General features: G+C 47.4%; 1 protein-coding gene across 1 annotated transcript in view; it reads right to left on the bottom strand.

Annotated features, from left to right (window-relative positions):
- Positions 1-15,053, bottom strand: part of LOC100866778 (uncharacterized) — a 62,728-nt gene that overhangs the window by 24,506 nt on the left and 23,169 nt on the right. The window contains 3 exon segments of the mRNA XM_086917914.1: positions 3,689-4,222; positions 4,225-5,382; positions 5,443-5,519. Of these exon segments, the coding sequence (XP_086774040.1) occupies positions 3,689-4,222; positions 4,225-5,382; positions 5,443-5,478 (1,728 nt within the window). The 5' untranslated portion in view covers positions 5,479-5,519.

Genomic DNA, 15,053 nt, shown 5'->3' with positions numbered 1-15,053 from the left:
TAAAATACTTGGAATTCTTTTTACGGATTTCTATACATGATTTATATTTTTCTATCGTTTCACTTCGAGGGAGTGAAACGTTTAAAAATATTTGAACGTAAGATCGATGCACAAGAAGTAAGATTATAAGTATATTTCGACTATTTTTAATGCTAAAGGGGGAAAAAAGTGAATTGAACGAGGATTATCGTGAAATTAAATTGCCTTCTTACGCCTCATTACGCTCCCACACACAAACACAACGCGATGCGTCACTTTCACAACGTTCAAAAATCACGCGTCGATCGTAGTAGCGTTCTTCCTTTCGCGCACCTTCTCTCCTTCTCTCGTTAGGGGCAAGATTCGCGAGCAATTTTCGAGGGAAGGAAACGAATACGAGTTCGCACGTACCGTGGAAAATCGTAGCTTCCTTCACGCGAGCCGTTTTGAAACTGATCCTAATCTTCCTCGCTTTCACGCCACGATCGCCCTCTCCTCGACCGTACCTTTTAACACGACCCGACCCCTCCTCTTTCTGTTCGCGCATCAGAAGAATCGAGGCGCGGTTTTTCCAGTTTTCCACCGAAACTGGATCCCGCTGGAACGAGCTAACCACTCGGGATTCGCGTCCCAGTAAACGAGGTCGACGAAAGCTGAGGGAAGAGGGGGGCGGCGTAAGGGAGCGGAAGAGTAGGGGAACGCGTACAACTCCCTTGGCTCGGGCAGACGGCCTGATACGGATCAGAAAAACGTGTGCCAACGAACGGGAAACGTTGAGGAGGAGCGTGGTTGGGTCCGATAAAGCTGGGTATAAATCATCGTGGGACGATTAAGTCGAGGCGATCGATGGATAAAAATGATGGAAAGGAAAATTGGACGAATTTGGACGAGCGATGTCAGAAAACTAATCTAATTTCGAAATAGATCGCGAATACCTTTTCTAAATCTTTCCAAATATTTCGTTCTAATTATACCACTCGATTATCTTTAATTCCGATCAAGGAGTAATTCCAATCGTCCAACGAAACGGGAGAGAAATTTAAATCTACGAATTGTTTTCGACCTTCTACCTACCTGGTGGAAGATCATCGTCCTGAGTTGTGACGGGAAGGCTGTCGAGGCGAGGCAAGATCCACGAATGAACGTTCGCCTCGAAACGAAGCTGGGAACGAGTGGAGGAAATCGGTATCGCGGGGATGGATTTCCGTTGGATTGGCCATTTCCACCGGACACGGGGAGACGCATACGGGTGGCCAGACAGGTGAGACAGGGAAAGGGGGAAGGGTGTTCGGAGAGCAGAACGAAAGGTAGGAAAAGTCGATCGAGGGGACGAGGGCAGAGTGTGAGGATCGGTTGGCGCCTCTTCTCGGCATCGACCTCGATCTCGAGCCGTGTTTTCAACGCGTCCGTTTGCTTTTTCATCGCTCCTCGACGCGCACGTGTGTGGGAGTCGTTTTGTGATCGAGGGAACCGGTATCGGATAACTGGAAACTATACAGCCAGGGAAGTAAATCGTATGTCGGGATTATTTGTGAAAATTGTGCATGTCGTGGTTTTGATCTCGTGGACAGGTCAAGGTCGTTCGAGTGTCGTGGAGCTTAGATTTTCTTCCCATTTCGAGGAGCAATGAAAAAGCTTCCATTTCGATCGTTTCGAATCGTGAGAAAGTTCGAATGTCGAGGAGCTTAAATTTTCTTCCCATTTCGAAGAGCAATGAAAAAGTTTCCATTTCGACGTCCAGAAGAATTCTAAACTTCGATTTTCGTTCGTTTCGAATGTTGGAAATCGAAAAATGTCGAGAAGCTTAGAATTTCTTCCCATATCTCAAACCAACGAAAAACTTCGATTTCGATCGTTTCGAATGAAATTCGTGAAAATTGTGGGAAACGCGTGGAAAAGCTTCGACACCTGGGAGATGTTCAACGTGGAAGGATCGTGGAAAGTCGAACAAGGTTCCTCAATTTCAATTTGGAGAGAAAACTGTCGGGGGGAGGGAAAGAACGGTGGTCGGAATTAAAAAGTTCGTGACGAGAGTTGGATCTCGGTCAAGCTCGTTTCTCAAGCGGAATAGGTTACTACACGGCATGGGCGGTGGTCGTTGAACCGGCTGTCTGATAACTCGGTTTCGTAGCGTTGTCTTGATAAACGAGCGGATTGCTTCCGGTACGCGTTCATCTGTTCACGTGGGGCCCGTGAATTATCGTAGCCATTTCTATTCGTGTCGTCGAGCTACGCTCGACTCGTTGTTTCTCATTTATTTAACGCGCAACATTGTCTCCGCAACCCATGGACTCGATCCATCAATTTGAACCGCGTCGATCCGCTCGATTCGAGAAACGATCGTACGCTTTCTTCCTCGACGTGGTCTCGTCGATACATTGTCGTTCAAACTGAATGAAAAAAGCTTCTCATATACGTTCTTATCTTCCCCTCCCCCCCCTTGAAAAATAAAAAAACGAGAGAGAGGATTAATCTCTCGTTTCGAAGAATCGTTCCATTATTTTCCCACCCACGAGTAACGTTACCTCGCGTTCGATCGATTCTTTCAATTTTCATCGACTCGAAATTCCACATCTCTCTGTTGCCGAATACGAACGACAATTACTTTATTCGACAATTTTTTCCCCCTTCACTCGAACCTAATACAATGTATGCGAGGTAAATCTAAATTTATTCGTTCGCGATATCACATCCCCTCCCCGTTCCTCGTTGACCGGCACGATACTTATCAACAACCTGATTTACACCGCGTATCCGACGTTTAATTGGCCGGTTGTCGAGTTTCGGACGGCTCTCGTCGATCTGTCTACCCGTGGTTCCCGTAGCCGTGAACTACATTCGTACGCGCTCTCACCGGGTCCCTAGTCGCCGCGGAATAAACCGGGCTCGTATATATTCTTCCACCGGTGTCAATGAAGAGAGAAATAACGGAGAACGAAAGTGGTTACGCGTCGTTGGCCGGTGTCAACGAGCCAAATTAGGCCTTTGTTATTCGATTAAACGCGCCGACGTCTACTTTGCCACGCTTTAACTTTTCCTTTTCCTTTTTCGTTCTATCTCTAAAAAAAAAAAAAAAAAAAAAAAAAGAGAGAAAGGAAAAAGATGGAAACCGTCGATCAAAAAGAGCGCGAGCTTACCTGCTGTCGAGAGTTAACGAGATTAATCGTTACCGTCACGAAATACGCGTGGGAGCAGGCGCAACGGTGTAATTAGCGTTGCGGAGGAAAAGCGGAATGGCTCGTTTGCAAGAATTACTCAACGTTGAACAGGAACGAGCACAACGCAACGATTCTTTTTTACGTCACGTTACGCGCGGGCGGCGTCGGTGTGCTCGCTCGCCACCGAATAAACCCCCTTTCGCCGCGTGGCGGGCCGCTCATTTTCCTTCTACATTGTGCTACAACCCGCGATCCAATTTTCCGCTTAAACACTCCAACCACTCGAACCAATTTGTTCAGCCAATGAAAAAAACCATAGCGACACAAACCGCAAACCATTCAAATCAAGACAACGATTAAAATATCATTTCAATCATCTCCAAAAAAAAAAAAAAAAAAAAGGGGAAAAAATCAAGCAAATCAAGTGAGAAAAGTTAAAGAAAAAGGGGATGAACTCTCGAGCGTCGTCGTCGTCGTCGTCGTCGTCGTCATCCTCGCCTCCCTCGATACGTGTCGATAGATTAGTGGGGCAACAACGAAGCAACACTTACATCACCCGCGTTAGAAACGTCGCTGGTCTCGTCGTCGGGGGTGGCGAGGGGCGCGCGAGCCGGCGAGTCGAGTCGTTGCTCGACTTCCTCCTCGGCGGCCCCCCCTCGATCCTCGATCTCGAGGCACTGCGTCTCGGATACGATCTTCACGCTGCTCTCGGATATCACCACCTCCGTCTTCTCGATGAACGTAGGCTCGGACACGGACAGCTCGCTCGACGATTTCGTGATCGCGTTCTGCTCGTCCATGTTGTCCACGTTCGACTCCTCCTCCCCCTCCTCCTCCCCCTCCTCCTTGCCCCTCAACTCCCCCTCCTCCCCCTCCAACCAATTTCTCACCCGATCCTCGCCCTTCTCCTCCCCCGTTCTCGAGATCTCGCCGCAATTCTCCTCGCTCAACACCCGCCGCTCCGTGTCCAAGAATTCCTCCGTGCTAGCCACGTCGATCGAGCTGTCGAAACGACGGCTCGGAGTTTCGCACTCGTCCAAACTTTTTCCACGTGCCTCCTCCTCCTCCTCCTCCTCCTCCTCCTCCCCTCCCTCTGCGGCTCTTCCTCGATCATCGGCTTGTCCGCCTCCCCGACGAGAATTTTCTCCTCCAACGAGGATGATTTGGTAGCAGCATCGTCGCCCGATACTTTCGACTCGGGTGCCGCGGCGTCGAAGGGATCGATCCTCCTCTTCGATTTATCATCGTCCCCGCGCATCGTCCCCTCCTCTTGCCACGAACCCTGCTCGAAATTGTCCGAGAATTGACCGATCGTCTGTCGATGCCGAATCTCCTCCTCCTCCTCCTCCTCCTCCTCCTCCGTCCACGCTTCCGACCCAACCTCTCTCCTCCGCGAACCTCTACCCTCCTCCTCCTCCTCCTCCCCCCCATCGTCCAATTTCTCCGCATCCAAGATCACCGACCGAACCTCTATTTCCTCCCGATACTTGTCCACGTAAGCGGCAGGTTTCACGGTTACCTGCTCCTCCTCGGCCTCGTACGACGACTCGAACGATTGCTGGCTCATCGGCTGCTGCGCGTCGTCCGCGGCAGGCCGGAGGCCGGGATAATCGGGACACGGTTCTTCGTTGTCCTCGTTCCGCGGGGATCCGCCATCGTCACGTGCCCCCTCATCGATCTCGCGCGTCGTTGTTTCTTCGATCGCGCTGCCAACTTCCGCCCGCTCCTCGAACAACGCCTCCTCCTCCCTTTTCCTCTTCTCCAACCCCTCATCCTCCTCGCCGGGGTAACCGATCGGCTCCGGTCTCCCGCTCTCCTCCTCCTCCTCCTCCTCCTCGTAGCAACAGGTATCCAAGATTTTCGTGTCGGGCGACATGTGACCGTTCTGATAGCTGTATATCGGTTTCCCCATCAAAGCGGAATGTTCCGTTTCCGCGGCGATGAATTCCGCGCTCGCGTCCAGATGTTGTTGCCTGTCGAGCACGATCCTCTTCACCGTTTCCGGCTCGTTGTTCTCGTTCTCTCGTCGCCCGTCCATCTCTCCACCGGTTCCCTCCTCCTCGTCCTCGTGTTCGGCGTTGGAGCAGATTCTCAGCGCCAGCTCGCTCTCGATCAACTCTTGAAGGCTTTTGTCGTCCGTGTCCAACTCGTTACGGGTGTTGTTAGTCAGGATTAGATCGTCCTCGTCGTCGTTGCTCTCGCACAACGATATTAGTTGCTTGTTACTCGCGGTTATGTTATCCAACTGGATCAAACCGTTGTTAGATTGAACGCTACACACCTCGCTTGCTGTTTTGCTACTTACTACATTGATCGATTTCTTGGTCGCCACCTCCGCCATTATGGCGCGCCTGGATCGTCGGACAGTCGCACCGTGGACACCTGTGATCAAACGAACCAATTTTATTATAGAGGAGAGAAGAGAATTCGGAGGGGGGAAAGAAGAAAAGAGGAATCTTTTCACGTTTAAAATGATTTTTCATCCGCTAAGTATTTCGTTGATATATTGGAAAGTCTATATCCGTTGTTTTGGGCGATATTTTATATAATAAAGTAATTGGCAAGATGCTTGTCTTAACCTGCTCTTACATTCATCGTCTATTATTCTTATTTTTCATCTTCTTCGCGCTTCTACATCTCTATATTTTCCTTCTCTCTATCGTCAATTTCTCAATTAGAATGGAAATAATTCTCGTTATTCGATAACGAAAAATCAAATTCATCTTCGCTCGAACCAATTCTCGGATTAAAGTGTAGTCCGATCACGGTCCGATTCGAGATCAGAAAAGAAAATCTAATCGTTCGATACTACATTATTCTACCCTTTATAACATTGTAAAGAGCTTAGGAATCTATTCGTGAAGCGATATTTTAAAAGAAACTAAGCATAAATAAATATTGTTCGAATTGGCAGGAGAGTCATCATTGGAGCGCAAAGGGTCAAATCAATCGAAGCAGGCAAGATTCGAGCGAGAGAATTTTGAATCTCGAGATGGACGAGAAGGAAGGAAGAAATCGCGTAGCTGCGATTACTCGATTTTATGGTTCGAGTAGAGACACCATAAAGCGAACGAAACACGTTCGTTGGACTTCTCTCTGAGACCTCCAGAGAAACTCTCCCCCTTCTTGATTCCTCTTATTGATTCGCGCGATGCAAAATGACGGATGAAACGCCGCCGCTTCTCGAAAGAAGAATCATCTTCATCGAGGGATACCGATCTTTCTGCTCTCTCGACTCGGCGAAGGGGTGGCGCGTAACAGGAAGAGGAGGTTTGATTCGACGGAATTAGCCACCGCGGCGAATTTCGATTCTGGACGAAAGTGCAAGCTCGTTGTGCAATTACGCAAGCGTTCTTTATGCGCTGTTCGTCCTTTGGAAGTCACGATTATATTAATATCCATCCAGCGTGGATTTGGTGGATGTGATTTGCGTCGCTGCATAAACATCCGCGATCCAAAGATTGCGAAAATATGTGGAGGGAGGGGAGAGGCGAAGACGGAGAAGTGGATTCTATTCTTAGCTCGTCCCGGATTCGAGTGGACAACGTGAGAAACGAGCAATCCTTCTCGGACGACGGGGGGAGGGGCCCGTTGAATTCGAATTCATCGGGCCTCGAGTCGAGAGGAACACGGTGGAAAACGGTTGCAGAAGCAACGGTCGGACGTGGTGCCAAACACCGACGTGGAGTTGGATGCGTTCCCCCTTTCTTTGGGTGCGTAAACATCGGCGATCCAAAGATTATACGAAAATATGCGGAGGGAGGAGGAGGAGGAGGAGGAGGAGGAGAAGTCTATACTTAGATTGCTCCGTATTTGACGAACAACGAGAAACGTTGTCCTTTGCATTCGGGGGAGGGCAACGCAATTTGATTCCGAGATTCTTCCCTCCTCCGTGTCCGAGTCGATTTGATGAGAAGGTCCTCCTCGAAATTAACGGAAGACCACGGTCGTATGGAACTCAGGAAGCGGTTGCAGCGGTGCCGCGTTGTTGGCCGCCAAGCCAAATCCTCCTATTATTAGCCATTCCGTGGGTCGCGTATTTACGTGGAATGTATTTCGAAAATGAAATCTGAAACTGCTCAAGGATACGAGCGAAGAACCAGAACTTCCTGGACTTCCATCTTGTTTCTCGCGAACAACGAGAAATTCCAATTCCCCGAATCTTCGGTTAAATTCGGTCGCGTTTGATTCGCGTAACGATCCATTCCGATCTTCCCTTTAAATCTCTGTCGCGTGCAGTTTGTTCCGGGATCGTTCCCGAATGGGGGAAAAAATTTTATGGACGAGAGGAGGGAGGGGTTAATCGATGATCGTCCCGCTCGTTAAAGTCGGTCGTGGTTGGTCAGGCTGTCCGAAGAATACGACGACACGTATCCCTCCTAAATACGATAAATTAGCGGGTGCGAAACGAGTGGTGGGACGCGGCGCGGTCGAGTGGACGTAATACAGGGGTTCCTAAATGTCTCTTTAATGGCTGCAATTACGGTTCCGTGGTCGGGCCGCGCGGGCCGTTTTTAGCGGATCAGTCGACAAAACAGTCGCGGAACCGTATGTTGACCTAAAGTGGTCGTTAAGGAATATCTAACTGTCTCGTCAACGTCGATTTATTATAACGTTACGTAGTTGTCCGAGTTTATCGAGATGACACGACCGGATAACTGACACGAGTGCCTCGTTAGAAAGTCGCTCGCTCTCGCGAAAAGCGTATTCCGAAAACGATTCTGTACTACATCGAGACGATTCTTACTTTACTACTTCTCGAAACGAATCTTCTGTCCTGTCCCTCCCTCCCCTTTTTCTTTTTCTCCTCGGTTGCGCGTCGAAAAATTCTTGTCAACGGCGCAACAGCGGAATTATGATTTATATAAACAGAGAAAGAGAAGGGTACGGCCCGATTCTGGCGTAAACTAATCGTATACCGCGCCGCGGTAAAATTAGAAAGTGGCCAAGGCGCGCATGCGCCGGTGCCACGGCGTCCCCGCATCGCGCATGCGCGCCCCTTTTTCCACGCTCCTATACCGATGATATTTAAAAGCGCGAAGAACGCTTTCGAGCCTGTTGTCGTCGTGCCTCTCCGCTCTTTCGCGCCGGTGTCCGTTCCATTCGATCTTCCTTCCTCCTCGCTTTCTTTCTCTCCTTCTAGTTCCCCCTATTCCCTTTCTTTTCCTCTCCTCCTTCCACACGTTCGTCCATCTTTTTTCTCCGCTTTCGCTCCATCTCTTTCACGGCTACGCGCTTACCCGTGCAAACGATCTCTCTCTCTCTCTCTCTCTCTCTCTCTCTCTTTATTCTTTTCTCCCGTCCCTCTCTTTCGGTCGGCGTTTCTCCGAGGTCGTTCTTCGGGTTCACGACCGGGACTATAGGATCCCCTTCTCTCTTTCTCCCGGATCGCGGCTAACTCTCTCGTTTCAACCTCTCCTCTCTATTTTTAGAATGACACACTACCGCGATTTAACGAGGCTCGGATCGAGGCTCTCCGCCGCGCCGCAGCCGGGAAATCCTCTGCCCAAAAGCGGTCGCGAACGAAAGCGACAGCGCCACTTTTCGTTTCGATTCACGCGACGTTCCCTCCGCGTTCCACCACCCTCGATTCTCGTTTTCAACGTCGTGCGCCGTGATTGTCGATAAACGGCCGCCGCGCCCGTCGCGTTTCCCCGCCGCGCTTCGTCAAAATGTCGTAAAAATAAAATTCTCCGGCGAAGAAAGGGAACGGTTGCAAAAGAGAATAACAACGTTCATTTTTCCTTTCGATTTATCATGTTCCATAATCGTCGATCAACAGACCAACTCGTCTCCAACTCGCTTTTTTTTATCTCGTTCCTCTGCGATTCTCGATATACAATCGTTGCAACTTTTTCAAGAGGATCATCTTTTCAGAGCAGTTGCCTATGTACAGGCGTCATTTCGTAAAAGAACGAATCTCTCTTTGAAGCGATTCCTTTAATTTCGTTCGATCTAGAAAACGCATCTGAACATTTTCGCGAAAAAACGTTTGGAAAAATCTTCAATCGAACTAATCTCACCTATCTGAAATACAAGTTTTTAATTCGCATCGAAGGACAAGTTTGGAGTCGGAGAATCGATGTCAACTTTTCGAACAATGGAAAGGTGGTTCCTTCCTCCGTTCTTGGGGAGAAGTGGTTCTCGTAATTAAACCACGACGACGAGGGGACGGAGTGCACAACTAGACGGAGTAGAGAAGTCTGGCCAAACGAAAGCGCAAGGCTCGGCCGTAAATTGCAGTATCATGCAGTGCATTTGCACGATGATTTCGGGTCGGTTGGTGGGTGTCGAGGGTGTCTACGCTCTTTTGTTCCGTTCCTGCGCGCCCACTCGGAGTGTTGCAACCGCGTTATAATTGCGCCAATTCGCGCCCCCTCGTCCAGTTTCCTTCCTTCCTTCCCGCGAAATTTTCTTCCGCCAAATAAATAATTCGTTCCAACATCGACGTTCGATTATCATCGTTGCGATGTGAGATAAAACGACACGCTCTTATCCTCTCCTTATTCGAACAATTTACAATTTGCATATATTCATCTCTGGCGAACTCTGGAAGGAACGAATATATAATTAATAATAATAATAATAATAATAAAATACGATATACTTATAATTTTAAAAGCGTTTTCGCGTCTTTCGCGAATCGCAGAGCTGGAAATACCGATCGACAAGTGCGAATATTTTATTCCAGCAAAAAGAAAAAAGGAAGGAAGGAAGGAAGGAAAGAAGGATTGATTGATTCGTATCGAGGAAGGATCGTTGAAGCAAGTTATTCAATTAGCGCTCATTTAATCGGACGAATTTACGTAAGTGGAATCGATGCGGCGAAAGGGATCGATTACCTTGTGTCGTTCCATGGATTTATCAAACCGCAAGCACCTGAGACCCCGCGAGAGCTACGTAATCGATAATGGAAACTTCGCTTCCTCGATTCGTATCTCGATACGTATCCCTCCCTCCCTTGCCCCGTATTCGTATTTCTGGCCCGCATGGAGGAAACTTGGACCCAGAAATAGAATACGTGGCCGATGCAGCGGGTCGAGAACCACATAAATCCGTTTCCAAGGAATTATATCCAAATTCGAGCCGAGATTCGTTCCAATTCCAAACCGGCCGATTTCGACACGCGGAAGTCCTCGACAGAATCGGCTCTATTCCACGCTTTGTGGATGAAATCTCTTCGAAAATAGTGGCGCGGATATTGATCGATCCTTTTCTCGGATAGATCGGATCTCGAAAAAAGGATTCAGAGTGAAGGATCGGTCGAACAGCTGACGAATCGCGTGCAAAGAGGTTCAATGGGATATCTAATCGGACGGGGAGGCGACTCTTCTTATCTCCTCCCTAGAAATAACTAGTATCTGATTACTAGACTAGAACAAGCTACTACTCGATAATATCTCATCGACTTTCTCCCTTTTTAATCCCGCTCTTCTTCTTTTCACCGCCCTCTTCGTTTATCCGTGAAAGTAGCGTTTTCAAAATATACGTCTCGAAAAATCCATAATCCAAATCTCTCTCCATTCCATCTATCTATCCTAGAAGTCTAAGGAAAGTCTTACTGGTCCCGATAAAAATTTCTCAACGTCCACGCATCGATGAAAAATGTGTGACCGTTTCAAAAGGGGAGGAGAAAAATGGGGGGAAAGCGGAGGAGATTTATCCGGAAGCTGCGTGCAAAGAATCTTCCGCGTGCGCGCGAGTGCGTGTTGCGCGTTTTCACTGCAATCCGAGTTGCAGAAGGCGCGGCCCGATCTGTCGCGGTGTCCCCTTACAGATTTCTATGCAACTATAATTAGGTAACTGACACCGGTCCTCTGTGGAATCCCTGTTAGCCGCGAAGCTATGCCGGCGCGGAAAGTGGCGCGAATATTTTCGGCGCGAGGAAAGCCGAAATTAAACGCGCACCGTGGCCGCACTTTTACAACCGCGCGAAGCGTATACTTAACCAGCACCAGCCTCTTCCTCTTCCTTTCCTCTCTTATTTCTTCCTTCCTTCCTTTCTTCTTCTTTTCTTCTTCCGCTTCTTCTTCCTTTTCCACTCGCTCGCCCGGCCAAAGAATCTCTTTTCGATTCGAATCGATTCTCTCTTTCTTTTTTTTTAATGTTTCGCGGGAAATTTAAAAATGTGTAAAACATGCGCGAGAAGAAAAATTGGTCTATCTATATATCCAATTTTCGAGAATCTTTTGGAGAGGATCCTTCTTTTCATTCGATTTTTGCCTTCCGTCTCTTCTTCGCTTCGACACCGAACGAAATATCGTGGAGGCCAAGATTCGAGGCCAAGAAACGAGAGCAGTTTACTTTTCGAACTATTTGCGAATAGTGTTAAACCTGATACGCCGTAACACTATGGATTTAATGGAGAAATCTGTATATATATTTCCGTAGAGGCGTGGAGCAGCACATATATATATATATATATAAGAAAAATCGTTTGGCTTCGCGTCAAGTATTTGGAGAACGAAGAAACGTTTAGGGTTTTCGTGATAAAAATGGCGCGGGAATGTAAACGGGGAGCATTTCCTCGAGTAAACACGATATACCGTTTGTTGCGCGGGACGAATTGAAAAATAATTACATTGGACGATTTGTAGGACCGATCTCGGTTCGAGACTTCGGTTCCGGGTGAATTTGGTCGAAGCGATTTGGCCAAGCGAATTCTGTTCGCCGAGTTACGGCGGAGAGCAAGTCGCCTTAATGAAGACGGAACGCTGTTTCGCAGAAGCGTGACAAATTTATCCTCGCGGCAACGCTGTTCGTTATCGTGATTAATAATCGTGCAACAATGATCGCGAACGTTACGAGCCATCGAGAAGGAGAGCGAGGGATGATTCTGGACAATTGCCTCGGCAGACGGCCGACGTCAGCTCGCAGCCTGCTCGCTTCCCCGATGTTCCTTCCATATGCTGCTGGTGTGTCGGGTCAGCAAACCGAGCTTAACGAGAGCGAAAAATCCCGCGGAGAATCGTTCCATTAGAGAAATATTCGCTCTCCTCGAGGAGGGTTCTTTGTCCTGTTCGAGGGGATGATGAGTGGTGAAGGGCGGAGATTCGCGATTTTCATCCAGCATTCGCTTCGTTCAACGCGGCTCTCCGAATTATCCATATTCAATTTCGAATTTCTTTTTCATCCACGCTCCAAATACGGATCGAAGTTCGAAAATTTAAAGTTTCGTTTTCGTTTCGTTGTTGAAATATCCTCTCTTAATTTCTTTCATGAGTAGTGGTAGGCGAGAGGTAGAAGTTTGTTTCGTCCAAAGCGTTATTCCCACTATCGACGATCGAATTTTTGATATTTGAAATTAAATCGTATCGTGAATCGTCTAAAAAGTTGGCATAGTCGTTTGAAACGGTGGGTAGAGAGATTTATCGCGGATGATCGAGAAACTTGCAGATATATTTCGCCCCTCTCGAGCGGCATCGAGCTTCCCTTTCCCGTTTGATACGTAAATTTCGCGGCCCGCTGCGCGCCAGGATCGCGCACATTTGCATTTAATGGAGTATTTTTTCCGTAGCGGGAGGCCCGCGGAGATTGGATCGGCTCGTAACCACGAGCCAATAAAAATGCAAAGGCTCTAATGCTCGAGTTACAATTAAAAAAAGCGAGCTTTTTCGATAACCTCGACGTCAATTTCGTTTTTTAACGAAACGAGCTCCTCCTCCTTCGATCGAGAGGCTTGCTCCCTCGTCCGCCAAGATTCACCAGGAACCGCAAAGGGAGCCAGGTAACCGCAATTAACAGGCCAATCGACTCGATTTCACTTTCCACGCCTTCCCCTCCCCTACAAAACACCAGGATCCCCGCGAGTTTCCTCTTTGAAGACCTTCGAAAACCTCAGACCTTCCACGTTCTCGTATCTTTCTGCTGTTTCTCAAATTTCCACCCAACTCAATATTAACCAGACGTTACATTTCTGCTATCTCTCCGCCTATCTCTTCACTTGCAAGCTCGAGAATTCCATTTTTTTTTTCCCTCTTTTTTTCAAAAAGAAATACTCCTCTCTGAGCTGGAATTTCTCCCAAATTCCCATCCAATCGATATTGCGATTATTAATCAGAATTACATCTCTGCCCCCGTCGCCTTCGCTCTTCTTGAAGTTCTTGAAGAAAAATTCCATCTCTACCGAAGAAGAAACTACTTTTTTTTCAAAGTTTTTTAGGGGATACAGTTTTCCTTTTTTTTTTTTTTTCTCGAAAAGAAATACGATCACGGAACGAGTTCTCGGTTTTTCACGAGAGGCCGAGAGGCGGACTCGGGGGATAAAGAAGAGAGGCGAGTGGAGAAGAGGATGGCGGGTGAACGACCCGAGAGGGAATCGGTATTCGCGGCATTCCACCGAGAACGATGAGGAGGATGACCGAGTAGTAGCTCGCTCCCTCGATTATCCTCCTCGAGCTGCTACACCCCACAATGAATGAGAAGAGAATTCGCCTTTCTTTCTTCCTTCGTGAGTCGCCAAGGTCACCGGAAGTCGCCACGAAAATTAACCTGCTTCCCCACCGGAGATCCTCAACTCAGGCAACACGCGATCCTCGGATTCCTTCGTCTCGTTCCTTTCTCGAGCTCGTGCTCGGCCGAGAATATTTTTCCTTTGAATCTACCTCCTTTTTTTTTTCAATTTTTTCAACCGGGGATCATTAAAATTATTGCCGCAAACTCTATTTTACCATTTTCCAAAAATGGCTTTTGTAAAAGCCATTTCGTAGAGGAACAAGAAGATCTAGGAATAGTCGGTCTTTATTTATCCTGTGATGAAATCCGGCGCAAAGAAAATAACGAAACTTCTTCTCCCGATTTCTTGGACGTTTCGAGATCGTTCGGACGGCACATGTGCAAAAACAAACGATGAAATCGAATCCTAATCACCAACCAACCTCTCTACGAATCTCTACGCCTAAAAACTTTTCTTTTTCTTTCAATGTAATCGCCCGATTCTTAATTATCTTCGATACATCCGGAAACTACACGGCGCGAAACTCGGTTATTTACTCGTCGAGTTGCTCGTGAAAGTATCTTTGATGTTGCGTTAGATCGCGCAATTTCGCCTAGGAGGCCTGGCTGCAACAACGCCGGTTGTTGTTTTTAAACTTTAAACCGTTGTGCAAAAGGGTAATTTATGTGGAAAAGATCTGGCTCCGTGTTATCTTTCCGATGTTGTAACGCGTGGCGTGGCCAGCCAGGACTACCGACGAGTATTTATTTTCATCGGAGAGGCGAGATCCGCATAGGGAGTGAGCACACAACGGGTGACCACGTGTTACGTTCTGCAGCTGCAGTTCACATGGCCGCCGAGAAAGTCACCGTTCCGTTGCATTTGTGGGTAACGCTCCATTATCGCGCCATTATTGTATCGCGCCTTCTTTCTCTTATATGTATATATATATATATATGTTCTTTATTCGGTTCAAATTGTTCCAATCTCTTCAAAATTGTTCCTCCAATTTTTTTTTGACGAACAACTGTTTGAGATTCTTAGGGGAAATTTTGGTTTTGGTTTCCAAAGCAATCGCTGTATACGATACGTTTGCTACTTCTTCGATCTTTCAGATTTCTCAGTCCTAGGGGAAATTAATAAATCAATTTTTCCCTATCAAATTTTCTCAAAAGAAAATACGCGATATCTTAACTTTCTTTATTCTCTACGATTGAATTGAAATTCCTAGGGGAAATTTTTCTTTGCTCGCGAACGAAACGTAACGTTTCCATCCTTTCGAAACTGGAGATGGATCATCTCTTGATTCGATTCCAGTTGAAATTTCTGGGGGAAGATTAATTTTGCCGAATTGCGAGATTTTAACGATTTACAAATCGATTTACAATTTTCTTCTCTTCGAAGAAGTCGCGACTTTTCATCCTAACTTTCTTTGTCCCCTGCAATTATTCAAATTCCTGGGAAAAATTTTGTTTCGCAAC

Source organism: Apis florea, unplaced genomic scaffold (genome assembly GCF_048593485.1).
Source record: "Apis florea isolate Af1SG1 unplaced genomic scaffold, ASM4859348v1 contig_2272_pilon, whole genome shotgun sequence".
NCBI lineage: Eukaryota > Metazoa > Arthropoda > Insecta > Hymenoptera > Apidae > Apis > Apis florea.
Note: the sequence above shows the minus strand (reverse complement) of the source record. Positions and strands in the feature narration are given on the sequence as shown.